This window comes from Callithrix jacchus, chromosome 15, assembly GCF_049354715.1.
Source record: "Callithrix jacchus isolate 240 chromosome 15, calJac240_pri, whole genome shotgun sequence".
In the NCBI taxonomy this organism is placed as follows: domain Eukaryota; kingdom Metazoa; phylum Chordata; class Mammalia; order Primates; family Cebidae; genus Callithrix; species Callithrix jacchus.
In genome coordinates this window covers 66,811,176-66,828,846 of record NC_133516.1, presented here as the reverse complement: position 1 = coordinate 66,828,846, position 17,671 = coordinate 66,811,176, and the positions used below count along the sequence as shown (strand labels likewise).

The 17,671-nt window shown below is 45.3% G+C and overlaps 1 protein-coding gene across 9 annotated transcripts in view; it reads right to left on the bottom strand.

Annotated features, from left to right (window-relative positions):
* The window catches only part of MTMR14 (myotubularin related protein 14), a 50,832-nt gene extending 35,692 nt beyond the window's left edge, over positions 1–15,140 (bottom strand). For all 9 annotated transcript variants that reach the window (XM_035276226.3, XM_035276228.3, XM_035276230.3 and 6 more), the window contains exons 1-3: positions 14,865–15,140; positions 11,509–11,657; positions 3,297–3,405 (exon numbers count right to left, since the gene is read on the bottom strand). In XM_035276226.3, the coding sequence (XP_035132117.1) occupies positions 3,297–3,405; positions 11,509–11,657; positions 14,865–15,023 (417 nt within the window). In that variant the 5' untranslated portion in view covers positions 15,024–15,140. The remainder of the gene's footprint in view (positions 1–3,296; positions 3,406–11,508; positions 11,658–14,864) is intronic.
* Between the last annotated feature and the right edge of the window lie 2,531 nt (positions 15,141–17,671).

Below are 17,671 nucleotides of genomic sequence, written 5' to 3'. Positions count from 1 at the left end.
AACCCTCGCCTCCTCCTCTCTCCCCTTTCCAGAGTCCCCAGTATCTACTGTTTCCACCTTTATGACCATGCGTACCCACTATTTAGCTCCCACTTATGAATGAGAACATGTGGTATTTCATTTTCTGTTACTGCTGGAAGCATTTAGGTTTAAAAAATTTTTGTAGTTATATGTATTTATTTATGGGGTACATGAGATATTTTGATACAGGCACACCATGCATAACAATCACATCAGAGTAAATGAGGTATCTGCCACCTCAAACATTTATCCTTTATGTTACAAACAATCCAATTATACTCTTATTTTTAAACGTACAATAAATTATTGTTGACTGTAGTCACCCTGTTGTGCTATCAAATACTAGATCTTACTCATTCTAACTATATTTTTGTACCTATTAACCATCCCCACTCCTCCCACTTGCCCCTGACAGTAGCCTTTCTCTGTCTCTGGTAATCTAATTCTACTCTTTAGCTTCATGAGTTCAATTGTTTTAATTTTTTTAGCTTCCAAATAAGTGAGAACATGTGAAGTCTGTCTTTTTGTGCCTCACTTATTTCACTTAACATAATGACCTCCAGTTCTATCCATGCTGATAACAAATGAGAGGATCTCATTCTTTTTCATCACTGAATGGTACTCCATTGCATACATGTACCATATTTTCTTTATCCATTCATCTGTCGATGGACATTTAAGTTGTGGAAGCAAGCATTTCTTCTTCTTTTTTTTAAATTTATTTTTATTTTTTAAAAAATAAAGATGGGGTTTCACCATGTTGTTCAGGCTGGTCTTGAACTCCTGGCCTCAGGTGATCTGCCCGCCTTGGCCTCCAAAGTGCTTGGATTACAGGTATGAGCCACCATACCAGGCCAGCAAGCATTTCTTAATACACCTCTCTCTTCACCAACCTGGCAGAGGTTGGTGGCCCTAAAGTAGTGTTGGTAATAATGCTGCCACCATCAATACTAGTTCTTAAGTGTCTACTGTGAGTCACACGTCTGACTTGACAAAACTACACAGTCCTCTCTGCTACATGCTTCTCAGAGCCTTAACTGTATCAACAAACATTTATCAATGTACTTCATGAATCTAGTATGCAGTATTTCTAAGTCTTGACAGGGAATGCTTTTCACAAGCATATCCTTAAACTGCTATTCTATGAAAACACTGTCTGGAGTATCTCCTGTGCAACTGATGAAGAGCACTGTGCTGCACAGAGTGGTACTCTTTAAAATGAAGCTGCAGGTCTGCATAGAGGCTCACGCCTGTACTCCCAGCACTTTGGAAGGCTGAGAAGGGCAGATTACCTGTCAGCAGTTTGAGGCCAGCCTGGCCAACACAGAGAAACCGTCTCTACTAAAAATACAAAAATTAGCTGGGTGTGGTGGTGCACTCCTGTAGTCCCAGCTACTGAGGAGGCTGAGGCAGGAGAACAGCTTGAACTTGGGAGGAGAAGGTGGCAGTGAGCCGAGCTTGTGCCACTGCATTTCAGCCTGGGTGACAGAGGGAGACTCCATCTCAAAAAAAAAAAAAAAAAAAAAAAAAAAAGCTGCAATAACTGCCAGGAACATGAAACCTTTTCCAAAGTGAAAACACCTTTAAGATCAGTTTCTAGGACCTAACTTCCATACATACTTTTCCCTAAAACTGATATGCCCAAGAAAGCCTTTGGGAGAGTCTCCCCTCCTACCTTCCTTTCCCAATTGCTCTTTTCCTACTTTATAAAAAAGGCACACCAGGGACTAAGACAACAGTCAATCTCTCCCCACTGCCCTGCCCTTGACCACTGAGGCACTCAGACACCAGCTAACGAAATAAACAGACTGGGGCCGGGTACGATGGCTCACGCCTATAATCCCAGCACTTTGGGAGGCCAAGGCGGGTGGATAACAAGGTCAGGAGATCAAGACCATCCTACCAATGTGGTGAAACCCCATCTCTACTAAAATATAAAAAACGAGCCTGGCATGGTGGCACATGCCTGTAGTCCCAGCTTCTCGGGAGGCTAAGGCAGGAGAATCACTTAAACCAGGGAGCCTGGCGACAGAGCAAGACTTCGTCTCAAAAAGAAAAGAAGAAATAAATAGACTGAATTCCTGCTTCCCTTCCCTTCTGAGGCTTCTTTATTCGTCTACTCTTCCTGGACCAATTTCCCCCAATTGCTACTTGCATTCAGGATTTCCCCACTCTAACATCACAATGGCTCACCTAGTAAACACAGAGCCACCTTCCTTCTCAAGCATTCAGCCTTCTTCATTCAATCCCCTCCATCCTCTGCCCTGACATGTACCCTCTACTTAGGGAAATTACTTATTCACTCTGAGCCTTTGTTTCATCTGCAATGAATTGGGCACATCCCTTATACCAAAAGATAGGTAAAAATGAGGCCGGGCGCGGTGGCTCAAGCCTGTAATCCCAGCACTTTGGGAGGCCGAGGCAGGTGGATCACGAGGTCAACAGATCGAGACCATCCTGGTCAACATGGTGAAACCCCGTCTCTACTAAAAATACAAAAAATTAGCTGGGCATGTTGGCACGTGCCTGTAATCCTAGCTACTCAGGAGGCTGAGGCAGGAGAATTGCCTGAACCCAGGAGGCGGAGGTTGTGGTGAGCTGAGATCGCGCCATTGCACTCCAGCCTGGGTAACAAGAGCGAAATTCCGTCTCAAAAAAAAAAAAAAAAAAAAAAAAAAAGAAACCATACTGGTGAGTTAAATTAACAAAAGTCCTTAGAATATAAGTTCCATGAGAATAAAGATTTTTGTCTGCTTTACATGCTGATGTATTTTAAGGACTGAAGCAGTATCTGGCACATAATACAGAATAAATACTTGGTTTATTATATAATTGAAAGAATGAACAAACAATATGCCAACTCACTTGATTTAATCTACTCCATAAACCTTTGAAATAGGTGATTATTATTCCCATTTTATAGGAGAGGAACAGGAGGCTTTGCATAGGCAGGAAGTAAGAGTCAAGATCTGAACCTAGGCAGTCTGGTTCTAGAACACGGGGTGGGGTATGCTGGTGTGACCATCCCTTCCCTACCTAGAACCATCCTTCAGTCAGAATTGGTCTGTTTCCCTGGATTGCTTCCAACAACACAAGGCACCCAGTAACCACCCAAGGCTTGGCTACTAAATGTTGAGGGGCAAAAAGACCCTATACTTTACATTAAGCCAGTTACCCCAGAAGACAATCTTGGGGGCAAAAAGACCCTATACTTTACATTAAGCCAGTTACCCCAGAAGACAATCTTGGAGCATGAAACTATGGTATGGCCTTACCTTGCCCTTGAACAGGATTACTGGGCAGACAAACCGTCCTCTGCACCGGGCCATCTTGCTGCGGTGGATGAGGTCTTGCAACTTGCTCACCTGCACAGTACTCTCAAACCTAACACACAGGCGAGAGGCAGGTCAAGCGGACTTCGAAGTGGGTACTTTGTGTACATCTGTTTATTCACACAGACCCCCATACTAGATCTATGCATGTAATACTTGCTTGAAATTAAATGTCATTCCTAAATTTTATATCATCGAGATACATACATACATACATACATACATACATACATATATATATATTTTTTAATATATATTTTTTATTTTTTGAGATGGAGTTTCACTCTTATTGCCCAGACTGGAGTGCAATGGCACTATCTTGGCTCACTGCAACCTCTGCCTCCCAGGTTCAAGCCATTCTCCTGCCTCAGCCTCCCAAGTAGCTGGCTACATTTTTGTATTAGCTGGCTAATACGAAAATTAGCAGCCACCATTCCTGGCTAATTTTGTATTTTTAATACAGACGGAGTTTCACCATGTTAACCAGGCTGGTCTCAAACTCCTGACTTCAGGTGATCCACCCACCTCGGCCTCCCAAAGTGCTGGGATTACAGGCATGATATATAATACGTTTTTCAGGAAAAAAGTGCTAATTATAAGTATTAAAACTTAAATCACCCTGATTTCTGAATCTTTTAAGATTTAAAAAAAAAAGTGAGCTAAATTGAAGACATACAAAAAAAATTCAGAAATATATACAGCAAACTGAATATTATGTCTAGGGTGTCCAGTTTTTTTTTTTTTTTTTTTTTTTTTGAGACAAATTCACTCTTGTTGCCCAGGCTGGAGTGCAATGGTGCGATCTCAGCTCACTGCAACCTCCACCTCCTGGGTTCAGGCAATTCTCCTGCCTCAGCCTCCCAAGTGGCTGGGATTACAGGTGTGCACCACCAAGCCTGGCTAATTTTGTATTTTTAGTAGAGACAGGGTTTCTCCATGTTGGTCAGGCTGGTCTTGAACTCCCAACCTCAGGTGATCCACCTTCTTGGCCTCCCAAAGAGCTGGGATTACAGGCATGAGCCACCATGCCCAACCTAGGGTATCCAATTTTTAATTCCCAGGATAAAACCTGGTGTGCCCTGGGGACTCTCTCTCTGGAAATCACAGGGCCATTTTTGTGATTATTTATCTATTTATTTTTTACATAACTTTGAATACAGATTTTTATGGTCTTTTAGAGTAAGGAGTCCCCAACCCCTGGGTTCCAGACCAGTACAAGTCTGTGTTCCGTTAGGAACCAGGAGAAATGAACAGACTGGGCTGGGTACAGCAGGAGGTGAGCAGCGGGCGAGTGAGCATTACCACCTGAGTTCCACCTTCTGTCAGATCATCAGCAGTGGCATTATATTCTCACAGGAGCTTGAACCCTATTGTGAACCGCACATGTGAGGGATTTAGGTTGCTGAGAATCTAATGCCTCATAATCTGAGGTGGAACAGTTTCATCTGAAACCATTTCTCCCACCCTGCTGTGGAAAAATTGTTTTCCATGAAACCAGTCCCTGGTGCAAAAAAGGTTGGGGACCGCTGTTTTAGAGGGCAGAATAAAATGACATTTCTTGGTCCACATGGCTCAAAGCCTCTGCTTTCACAGTCCATACAGCCAACAGTGCACAGAGCAAAAGAGGCAAAAGAAAAGCCGTATGTGACACAGGGACGTGAAGTGGTTAACTCACTGGGCTTGGTAAGCGAGCTTCTAGAACATGAAAGAGTCAGGTTTAGAAGTGAGCTCCAGCAAGTCACACCCATATCAAATCACACTTCCCTAAAATAAGGGTCTACTCTCAAAAACTCACCTACCAACCTTTGGCAAAGCTCACATCAGCCAGTCAGAGCTTCTGGTAGCAAGAGAAACAAGAGGCAGGAAAGTTAGAGCAGGAAGCTTTCCCAGCTACGCAGAGTAACCAAGCAGAAGGAAGGAAAGACACTCATGTTCCTTCCTTAAAAGGGCTGACCTTTCAGATCAACTCCTAGAGGGAATTTAATTCCTTCCACATCCTAATCCTTCTAGGGATCTGCAAGTTATTACACAGCTCCTCTTGTACACATCCACCCAAATATTATTTTCAGAAGGAATAAATCAGTGACTCCCACATACCTGTGGTACCTCTTTAAATGCATCTGGATGCTGTTGGGGTTAATAAAAACACAAAGTCTTTAAAACACTGCTGAATTCTTAGTCAAAATATATCCGTAGGCCGGGTGCGGGTGGCTCACACCTGTAATCCTAGCACTTTGGGAGGCCAAGGCGGGCAAATGACTTGAGGTCAGGAGTTCAAAACCAGCCTGGCCAACATGGTGAAACCTTGTCTCTACTAAAAATACAAAAAAATTAGCCAGGCGTGGTGGCAGGTGCTTGTAATCCCAGCTACTTGGGAGGTTGAGGCAGGAGAATTGCTTGAACCTGGGAGGCAGAGGTCGCAGTGAGCCGAGATGGTGCCACTGCAGTCCAGACTGAGCGACAGAGCAAGACTCCAACTCAAAAAAAAAAAAAAATATATATATATATATATAGATATATCTAAAACTATATATAGGTGATTGTGGCTTGACAATATAACTACTATCAAAAGGGGGTCTGAAAAAGAAGACTTCAAATAATAACTAGAACCAACAGTTTGATGACCTTGGAAAGAGAACAAAGGGATATAAAAACAAGACTGAACTTCCCATGGTGTCTTTTCCTGTAAGGAATAATTTTTGTCATTAATTTTTTTCTCTGTTGAATGAAGGAAAAACAGCAAACTTGAAAAGGTGCCTTTGCAAAGTGCCCATAGGGTGACAACAACCCACCAGGCAGCCCTAAGCATACAAGCTCATGGAGAACCAGAGTGTGCTGCCTTCCCCTCACTCAGTTTCTCTATGAAATCAAAAGGCACCACAGTACCAATTCATTACCTAATTAGACTCCATGAGAACATAAAACTGAACACCGTTAGTACTGCCACAGTGGCCTTGCTCCCACTGACTTAGCCCACGGCTGATGTCGCTGATCTGGTCAGCACCATCTGTTGCAATGGACTCTCACTTAGCTCACACCAGCCCTCTGAACCCTAAATGCCTACATCTGATTTTCCCAGGTAGAGTCCTCTCCTCAAAACCAAGGTGGATTTCTCATGCCAAACTTCTGTTAAAAACAAACAAACAAAAATCCCTGGTGGAGAACACATCAGCATTTTCCTCTAGGGAGGTCTTTTAATGTTTTCTTATTACACCAGCCAGTGGTTTACTGGTTCCCCTATATCAAGAATCAATTCAGTTTCTGTTCTCTCACTAGTTCCTGTTTTTATTTTTATTATCTCTTGTCCTTAAGATTCTTTTATTACAGTGCTAAACACTGAGCTGTGTCTGGCATATCATATTCACATTTGAAGGAATAAATGTAGGCTTCTGTATTTACATTTGTAATGTATGCACTGAAATCTCTGGCAAGACATTACCAGGTAGTGAGATTTTGTTTTTGTTTTTTCCTGACAAGGTCTTCCTCTGTTGCCCAGGCTGGAGTGCAGCGGCGTGATCATGGTTCACTGTAGCCTTGACTTCCTGGGCTCAGGTGATCCTCCCACCTCAGCCTCCCAGGCAGCTGGGACTACAGACACATGCCGCCTGTTTAATGCTTTGCATTTTTTGGTGCGACAAGGTCTCACCATGTTGCCCAGGATGGTCTCAAACTCCTGGGCTCAAGTGAAATGCCCATCTCGGCCTCCCAAGTAGCTAGGATTATAGGCATGAGCCACCATGCCCGGCCAAACTATTTTCAAATACAGAAGAAAATGCTGTTGTCACATGTCACATATTTCCAACAGGAAGCTTTCCCAACCAACCTGGTTTGGTACTTACCAAACAACCAAACTAGGTTGGTTGTTCCTATGATATGCACCAAAACTTCCTGAGATAAATGTTACTGCTGCTATTATTTAATAGGTAAGAGGCACAAAGCAGAGCTTACACCTACATTATCTCACTCAGGCCTCACTAACCCTATTTTACAGATGAAGTAGTTTAATGAGATGGAATCTCTAGCCCAAAGTCACAGAAGAGGTAAACAGGGTAGCTGAGATTCTAAACCCTGGTGGGTAGCCACTGGGCCCATGGTTTTAATCACTATTCCACGGTGCCTCACCTGTATTTCCCCTCATTCCATCTCTTATTAGACTCTGTTTCCCACTAGACCTAATGGTAAGGACTTCATCTATCTGGCTTCCAACTCGATCCCTGGGATCTATTAAACAGCCGCAGCTGAATGAACACTGTTGACAAACATGTCTTGGCTATTGAGAGATCCTGTCCAGGCTTCTATTCCCAGATTATGAACCAAATTGGAGAGGTTCCTTAACAGGACCAAAACATTGCTTAAATCCAATTCTACCCTGTTTAGCTCAGTCTATTCAGTATATGAGTAACAACGAAGCCAGATAGTAAAAAAGCAAAAATTATGTTTCTTCCCACCCAAACATACCCAAAGTCCTCGCTTTCAACAAGTAGACATCACCCACTCAGTTATCACTTCAGTAACACTTCAAGGCCTTGCAAGGAGTGAAAAATAAAAACAAACTCCTCTAAGGTTAATGATGTTCCATAGTGGCCTTGGCCTGACTGAATGGTTCTGCTAGACAAGGTGGGAGAGCCGCGGTGGTGAAAGAAAAGGCAGACAGGTGGATAGAGGAGAATCAGGAAATCTAGCTTTTAACCCCACTCTGCTTACTATCCCTGTGATATTGGGCAAAGGCAAGTTACTTCTCTGGGCTTCAATTTCATGTATAAAAGAGTGGTGATACTGTCTTCTTTGCTGGGTAGTTGTAGGCCTTAAGTAAGCTAGTGTGTAAATCCTTAACACCTGCCAAACAGCAGGTGCTCAATAAATATTAGTTTCCTTCTCTTTAAGGGATCAACACTAAACTTGTTTCCTTCCAGAAAAAGCTTATACAAGGCAACCACGACTAGGTTCCTCAATGTACTATTATGTTACCATAGGGTAACATTTGGTATTACCTGAGAGGTTGTTAGAATATGCCAAATCTCAGGCCCCACTTCAGGTAAGATCCCCAGTTGATTCACTCACAAAATCAACATAGAAAAGAACCACTCTGCTGGGTGCGGTGGCTCACACCTCTAATCCCAACACTTTGAAAGGCCGAGGTAAGGAAATCCGTTGAGAGTTTGAGACTCTCCTGGGCAAGGTAGTGAGGCCTTGTCTCTACTAAAAATTAAAGAAAAAATCAGCTGGGAGTGGTGGTATATGCCTGTATTCCCAGCAACTTGCGAGGCTGAGGTGGGAGAATCACTTGAGCCTGGGAAATCAAGGCTGCAGCAGCCATGACTGTGCCACTGCACTCCAGATCCTGTCTTAATTAAAAACAAAAAACCCGCCTCGATTATAGCTGAGCTTAATATCAGAATACCATCATCAGGGCAGAGGTAAAACCACCAGCCAGCCAGCACTGGAGGGGGTAGGAAGAAGAGGAAGGAGGAGAAGGGCAAGGCAAAAGCAAACAAAAACAAAAATAAAAAAACAAAAAAAACCCTCTTGTTCAGAAACTTTAGCTTAAAGGTTTACAGAAACTAAGTTTACCTGGTGGGGCGTGGTGGCTCATGGCTGTATTCCCAGCACTGTGGGAGGCCAAGGCAGGCAGATTGTTTGAGCCCAGGAGTTTGAGACTAGCCTGGCCATTATGGCAAAACCTCTTCTGTCCTAAAATACAAAAATTAGCCAGGTGTGGTGGCATGTGCCTGTAATCCCAGCTACCTGGGAGGCTGAGGCAGGAGAACTGCTTGAACCCAGGAGGCAGAGGCTGCAGTGAGCCAAGATGACACCAGAAAGAAAAGAAAAGAATGAAACTAAGTTTACCTAACTCCAAAAGGAGGAATTAGGGAAGAGCTAAGAACCATAAATAATGGGGCCATAATAAAGCCCAATTCTTTAGGCTTGGAGATCCCGAGTTCTTGGGTTACACAGCTGAGCATGGATACAATTTCTGTGATCTATATACAAGAATCCTTAACACTCTTTTCTTAGAGAACCCTATTACAACATTGTGAAATGGGCATTCTTTTTTTTTTTTTTGAGACAAGGTGTCACTCTGTCACCATGCTGGAGTGCTGTGGCATGATCTTGGCACACTGCAATCCCTGCCTCCTGGATTCAAGCAATTCTCCTGCCTCAGCCTCCTAACTGAGATTACAAGCATGTGCCACCACACCCAGCTAATTTTTGTATTTTTAGTAGAGATGGGGTTTCACCATGTTGGCCAGGATGGTCTCAATCTCCTGACCTCGTGATCCACCCACCTAAGCCTCCCAAAGTGCTGGGTTTATAGGTGTGAGCCACCACACCTGGCCGAAATGGGCACTTGTACAAACATCCCCACTTTACAGATGAGGAAACTAAGGCTTAGTGCTTAAACTCCTCCCACTGGGTTGTTCCTCTGCTGTAAACCTTCTCTGGCTCCCCATTGCCTACAGCAACTGTTCTCAAGCTATAGTGTATTTAAGACATCAAGGGAGCTCTCATAAAATGTAGATTCTGGAAATTCTGATTCAGAAGGCCCAGGAGAGGCTCTAGAATCTGTAATTTTTTTTTTTTTTTTTTCAGATGGAGTCTTGGTCTTGCTCTGTTGCCCAGGCTGGAGAGAACTGGCATTATCTTGGCTCACTACAACCTCCACCTCCTGGGTTCAAGTGATTCTCCTGCCTCGGCCACCCAGTAGCTGGTATTACAGGTGCCCACCACCACGCCTGGCTGATTTTTCTATTTTTGGTACAGAGGGTTTCACCATGTTGGCTGGGCTAAACCAAACCTCAGGTGATTCGCCCAAAGGAGGCTGGGATTACAGGCATGAGCCACCATACCAGGCCGAGAATTTGCAATCTTAGTAAGTACTCAGGGGTTCCTAGCACAATAAAACCACTGATAACCACACACAATCCACAAGTTCACACTCCTTGGCCTGATGATTAAGACCCTATATGAGCTGATTCCTAAGGACATTTCAGGGAAACTCTTGCTCATCCTTCTAATTCCAGTTATTCCCAGGCACACAAACACCAGGCAGAATTAACCATTCTCCTCAGCTGGCCTGTAGCAGTGCTTCTCAAACCTGGTATTGCATTTGAATCACCTGGACATCTTGTTCTCTGTGATTCTGGCTCAGTGGCTCTGGAGCCTGAGCTTCTGCATTTCTAACAAGTTATCGAATGCACTGATAGCCTTGCATTGAGTAGCAAGGGCCTCCTGCACTATTCAGCACGACTACTGTGGTGGTACTCACAACATTTCACCCACTGGGCTAGGATTTCACAGAGAGTGCTGACAATGGCACCTGAAATTCCCTTAAAATCAGCAGGAAGTAGGGAGATTAGGGGAGCAAACTTTGAAATCAACATATAGCACTTCCTAGAGCCTCAAGCTGTGTTAACTTATCAGTATCAACTATACCATTCACCAACTACCCAGAGGCCATATCCTGCACCAAGCTTTCTGTTCTGGTATAAACTGTTATCCCACATAAGGTACTCAGGTTGCTCACCATAAACGGTAGCTTTATTTCTAATTCTTAAAACATACACATCAGGCTTTTATAAGCCCTATTTATCATCTGGACTGCACTACCACTTTTCGAAAATTTTAATTAGTCCTTAAAAGGGCTAATTAACATGAGGTAGAGAATTACCAATAAGAAAACTAAGGACAAAGTAGATCGTTAACTTGCCCAGCATCTGTTACACAGCCAGCAACAGGGGAATCCAGGACGTGAACTCGACTCTAGACAGTCTGACTCTAGACCTTAGGCTCTTAAGTGCTACATATGGTAAACGCTGGTAAGCCTGTCTTGACACAGTGTACCTCCCACCCACACTCTCTAAAAAAAGGACACTGATGTTCAGAGAAGTCAAGTGTGAAGTTAGCTGTCTTAGGACAATGAGCTCTAGGGTGGAAGTGAAAGAGAAATGAAGGGTGGTTACTCCCAACCTCTCATTCTATATGCCATACCACCTTGCCAGTCTGACTTGTCCAACCTTGAAGTAAATAAAAATGCCAATAAGGCTTAACACCTGAGGAAAGTGAATCTGCCCTGCCCAGCTGCAGACTTCCTGGCCATAGGGATTAGCTGCCAGGGCCTCCCCAGACATGCACACTACGGTCACATGATGCTCACGTGTCTTTCTCCTTCTCAGAACTCTCATACTCCAGGAACACGATGTGCCGGGGATAGTGGCCGCAGATATCCCCATTCATGTTTGGAATCACGCTGAAACAGTAGTCTCGGCCAAACAGCTCCAGACATCTCTTTTCAATGCGCTCAACCTGCACAGAGAAGGGGACCAGAACACAAAGACAATTCTGGGGTTCTGAGGGTGAGAATTAGGAGGTCCATGACCTGGGAGGTCACTTGGAAAGACATGTACCTCAGTGACGATTACTCCGTGCTGGGAAGATGTGATGCTAGGCCACAGGCCCTATATGTAATTCATTAACCCATATATTGTATGCTCCAGGAAGGGTCCTTAACCCCCTAACAATGAATCTGAAATTGTAAGTTTTGAGCATTCAGGGGAGAGGATTATAGCTTTCATTAGATTCAAAGAGGCCTACAACCCATAAAACATAAGAACTCTTGCTGCAGGCTACTGAAACTGGCACTAATCCACTACCGTCCTTGGTCAGCTTCCCCATTTTTTTTTTTTTTTTTGAGACGGATTCTCGCTCTGTCGCCCAGGCTGGAGTGCAGTGGCAGGATCTCAGCTCACTGCAATCTCAGTCTACTGGGATCAAGTAAGCATATCTAGCTAATTTTTATATTTTTAGTAGAGATGGGGGGGTTTTACCATGTTGGCCAGGCAGGTCTTGAACTCCTGACCTCAGGTGTTCCATCCGCCTCAGCCTCCCAGGTATGAGCCACCGTGCCTGGCCTCTTCCCCATTCTTTTTTTTAACAAAAGTTTTTTAGTACAGATGAAGTCTATGTTTCCAGGCTGGTCTCGAACTCCTAGGTTGAAACAATCTACCCACCACAGCCTCTCAGTGTTAGGATTACAGGCATGAGCCACTTTTCCCCTTTCTTTAGCCATAGACTAGTACCTACAAGCTCTAGTTCATGCAATCAGTAAAAGCTTCAAAGTCTCACTTGTGAGACTCACTTGCGAAATAGAAGAAACAGCTCCCCCTAAAATTGCTTGTTTTGTTCAAAGTTCAGAGAAAAATGCACTAGTAAGAAAAGGCATAAGAACTGTAACATGAAGAAGTTTGCAAGAGGGCAGGGGGTGGTGGCTCATGACTGTAATCCCAGAACTTTGGGAGGCATGGAGGTGGGCGGATCACTTGAGGTCAGGAGATCAGCTTGGCCAACATGGTGAAACCCTATCTCCACTAAAAATATAAAAATTAGCCAGGCATGGTGGTATGTGTCTGCAGTCCCAGCTACTAGGGAGGCTGAGGCAGGAGGATCGCTTGAAGCCGGGAGGTGGAAGTTGTAGTGAGCCACGATCACACCACTGAACTCCAACCTGGGAGACAGAACAAGACTCCGTCTCAAAAAAAAAGAAAAAGTAGTTTGCAAGATGTTAGTCCAAAAGTAGTGAGTTATCTCGATTGTTCAGTTACAGATCTAACTCTCTCTTCTGCCTGAATAAATAAATAAATATATATGTTTGCAGGAGATTGGGAAGCCCAGAGAGATATTAAGGTATTAAGGCCAGGGGCGGCAGATATCAGGTAACTTATGACAACGCATATCTTCAGGGTCATGTAAGTTGGAAGAGAGGTCCAGAAAACCAGTGACCTACAGCCATTCAAAAGACCCTCCTTGGCCAGGGGTGATGGCTCATGCCTGTAATCCCAGCACTTTGGGAGGCCAAGGCAGGAGGACTGCTTAAGCCTAGGAGTTTGAGACCAGCCGGGTCTCATACTTGAGACCCTGTCTCTATGAAAATAAAAAAAAATTAGCCAGGCATAGTGTGTGTGCCTGTGGTCCCAGGTACTTGGGAAGCTTAAGTGGGAGGATAGCTTAAGCCCAAGAGTTCAAGGCTGCAGTGAGCCACAACTGTACCTCTGTATTCCAAGCTGGGCAACAGAGAGCCTGTCTCAAAAATAAATAAATAAATAAAAAATAAAAAAAGGGCAGATGCGGTGCCTCATGCCTGTAATCCCAGCACTTTGGGAGGCTGAGGCAGGCAGATCACCTGAGCTCAGGAATTTAAGACAAGCCTGGCCAACATGGTGAAACTCCATCTCTACTAAAAAATACAATAATTAGCCAGAAGTGGTGGTGGGCTCCTGTAGTACCAGTTACTTGGGAGGCTGACAGGCAGGGAGAATTGCTTGAACCAGGGAGGTGGAGGTTGCAATAAGCCGAGATTGCACCACTGCACTCCAGTCTAGGCGACAAAGCAAGACTCCCTCTCCAGAAAAAAAGAAAAGCAAATTCCAGGATCCCACCCCCAGAAATTCTGACTTGGTAGGATTGGGTGATCCACCCACCTTGATGCCTCTCAAAGTTCTGGGATTACAGTCATGAGTCTGACTTGGTAGGACTGGGTGGATTTAAGGAATCTCTAGTTTCACAAAGTACATAAATTTTAAAAGTATTCCAGATAATTCTGAAACAGGTGGCTCCCAAGACTACACTAGGAAAAGTTACTTGGCCATTTGGAGAGTGAGGAAGCCCAATCCTTACTGAACTCCTCCCTGGGTTACTTCAGAGACTACCAGATGGCAACTACAGAATCACAACTCAGAGTTGCCTCTGGGGCCAAACCAAAATTCTGTGGTGCAGGATGGAACAGAATTCCACTGGAAAACTTGGAGCTAAAGCTGCCAAAACCACGTGGGGGAATGAGATGGCAGGGTCAGCAAGATTCCCATTGCACTGCCAGACAGTGGTTAGGGTGGGGATGGCCTGAGTTGACAGGAAGCCCTCCAGGTCTGGCGATAAGATGATTGAGTGGAAATTCCAAAGGGAGGAAAAAGAGGAACTGAGACCTGCTTGATAAAGGAACTGAGAGGGAGTGTGGGTTATCTTCCTGCTCTATAGGGGAAGGAAAGGGATGGGCCTAAGTCATGCTGAGACCTTATAAGGGGGTAACACACTGGGTTCACCTCCTGGCTCCATTCTGACCTCTGACCCGGAGGAATCGTCTCCCTATTTTCCTCAGATTTGAGGGCTTTCCCCCTGACACAATTCATCCTAAGGCACCTGAAGCAGGGAACAGGCCTTCCTTAGCTCCTCCTACCTGATATTTGAACCTGGCACCTCAGCTTGATCTCTGACCTCCAGACCCCTTCTTAAACAAAAAGGATCTCTTTGCTGGGTTCATTCTAATCCCAGTTCCTCCTTCTACGGTTGTCAATTCCGAGTCTTATACTCCAGGTCCAAACGCTGGAGAGCTCCCCTCTTTCCCCCCTTCCTCAGCGGCGAGATCCTACTCCTACCTTTCTCTGACCCCTGGCCTCAGCCTTTTCTCTGTAAGTCCCCAAGTTAGGGACCTTCACCAGCTCATCGGGCCTCCAGTCTCACCTTGGAGCCACCGGTCCCGCTGCATTCCTTGGCCCGGTACTGAGTCCGGGAGAACTCCTCCAGCAGCTCCCCGAGCCCCGGCTCCTGCGGCGGCGGGTTGCCCGAAGAGGCCGAGGACCCCGCCGAGGAGGCGGTGGCGGCGGCCCGAGCGCCCGCCATGGCCCAGCCCCGCGTCCCCTCAATGTGCCCCAGACCGGCCCATGGCACCTGACGGCACTAACACCGACACTGGAACCTCGCGAACCCGCTCAGCCACCGCCTTCTACCTCCACTTCCGGCCCCGCCCCGTCCCGACGGATGTTTACTGTGGACCTGACCAATCGGAGCTCGCGACTTGCGCCCCGCCTACGATTACTGGCCCGCCCCCAGCGCGGCGCGATCCAAGTAGCCTTCAGGGAGGGGACACGAGGCCACCCGTGTTCCTCCCCAAGGGGTTTCCCCTGGGGAAGCCGGGCTCAACCATTGGGCTGCCGGGGGGGGGGGGGGCGATGCTAGCAGGAAGGAACCATTGGAAAGAACCAGAGGAAAAGTGGAATCAACAATTACACGGAGGCCGCGCCTAGTGGCTCACACCTGTAACCCCAGCACTTTGGGAAGCCGAGGCGCGCGGATCGCTTGAGGCCAAGGGTTCGAGACCTACCTGGCCAAGATGGTGAAACCATGTTATCTACTAAAAATACAAAAATTAGCCGGGCGCGGTGACACCCGCGGGTAATCCCAGCTACTTGGGAGACTGGGCAGGAGAATCGCTTAAACCCGCGAGGTGGAGGTTGCAGTGAGCCGAAATTGAACCACTGCACTCCAGCCTGGGCGACAGAGCGAGACTGTGTTTAAAAAAAAAAAATTACAGGGAGGGGAGGAGGGAACACTTGGAGGCCACAAATTAGTACTAGAAGCCATAATGGCAGTGGTAACCAATATTAAAACATTTCATAAAGCACTTTTCTCCCCCCGCTCCTCACAACATCCCTGTGACTACAGTGCATTATATCATCAGCCCTATTTTATTGAGACAGAGACTGGGAGTTAGGGAGGTGAAGTGACTGCCTTGAAATTCTGAGATGAAAAGCCTCTTGTTATTATTATTAATAATAATAGATATTACAGGCATTCGAGAAAGTGATGACAATAGTATAATGAACCCTCATGTACCCATTAACTGGTTTTCAACAATAATCAACATCTGCTTATCTATACTGTTTGAGCAATCCCTTCCCATCCAGGGAATTATTTTAAAGCAAATCCCAGACATCACATTATTTCATTTGTGAATACTGAAGCATTTATTGCCAACAGATTAGTACTTCAAAAAAAAAAAATGCATAACCGGGGTCCAAAGTGGCTCCCGCCGGAGGTCATGGCGATCGCGAAGGTGAGGTCATCAGTTCAAGGCTAACCTGAGCAACCTCATAAGCTCAAACTGATTGGCAAAAAAAAAAAAATGCATAACCACAAGGCCATTAACATACCTAAGAAAATTAACAATATTCCTTAATGTGGTCTAATACCCAGTCTGGGTTCCATTTTCTCAGATTGTCTCACAAATGTAATTCGTTTTTGGTAAACTTTTAATAAAAATATGATATGTACACCAGCGCATCGGAAGCCCCCTCCTGCCCACTTTCAGTCACTATCTACCCATTCACCAACAACTGCTCACCACCCTGCCCCCCTCACAGGTAATCACTAACCTGGCTTCTAGAGTCTTAATACTGTAGATTCTTTTTTTTTGAGACAGAGTCTTGCTCTGTCATCACGGCTGAGTGCAGTGGGGCGATCTTGGCTCATTGCAACCTCCGCCTCCCGGGTTCAAGTGATTCTTCTGCCTCAGCCTCCCGAGTAGCTGAGACTACAGGTGCGTGTAACCACATCCAGCTAATTTTTGTATTTTTAGTAGAGTTGGAGTTTCACCATGTTGGCCAGGATGGTCTCAATCTCTTGACCTCGTGATCTGCCTGCCTCAGCCTCCCAAAGTGCTGGAATTACAGGCATGAGCCACTGTGCTCAGCCGATTCATTTTTAATTTGATTTTTGTTGCTGTTGTTGCCTAAACTGTAGTGGCATGATCACGGCTCACTGCAGCCTCCAACTCCTGGCTTCAAGCAATCCTCCTGCCTCAGCCTCCCCAGTAGCTGTGACTATAGGGATGCACCACCACACCCAACTACTTTTTGTATTTTTTTTGTAGAGTCCAAGTCTCACCATGTTGCATTTGGTCTCAAACTCCTGGGCTCAAGCTATCCTTCTGCCTCTGCCTCCCAAAATGCTGGGATTACAGGTTTGAGCCACTGCTCCCGGCTCGTAGATATTTTTTTACAGACAAATCTATATACACATTTATCTCAAGCACCAAGGAATGAAATTGATGGATTATATGGTGTCAAAGAAAAATAAGAGGCTGGGCATCTTGGCTCATGCCTGTAATCCTAGCACTTTGGAAGGCCAAGGCAATCTGAGCCCAGGAGTTTGAGACCAGGCTGGGCAACAGGGCGAGACCCTGTCTCTACGAGAAAATCAGTGGGGTGTGGTGGAGCACATTGAGAGGCTACTCGGGAGGCTGAGGTGGAAGAGGATCACTTGAGTCTGGGTGGTCAAGGCTGCAGTGAACTGTCATCATGAAACTATACTCCAGCCTGGGTGACAGAGCGAGATTCTTGAGACTCTGTCTCAAAAAAGAAAAGAAAAAGAAAGTTATAGAAGGCCATTATTTTGGACAAAGCTCCTGCACTAGATCCTAACAAACCAGACTAAGAACCAAAATGGAGTAATTCCTACTAAAGTTACATCTGACCGAGCTGAAACTAAAT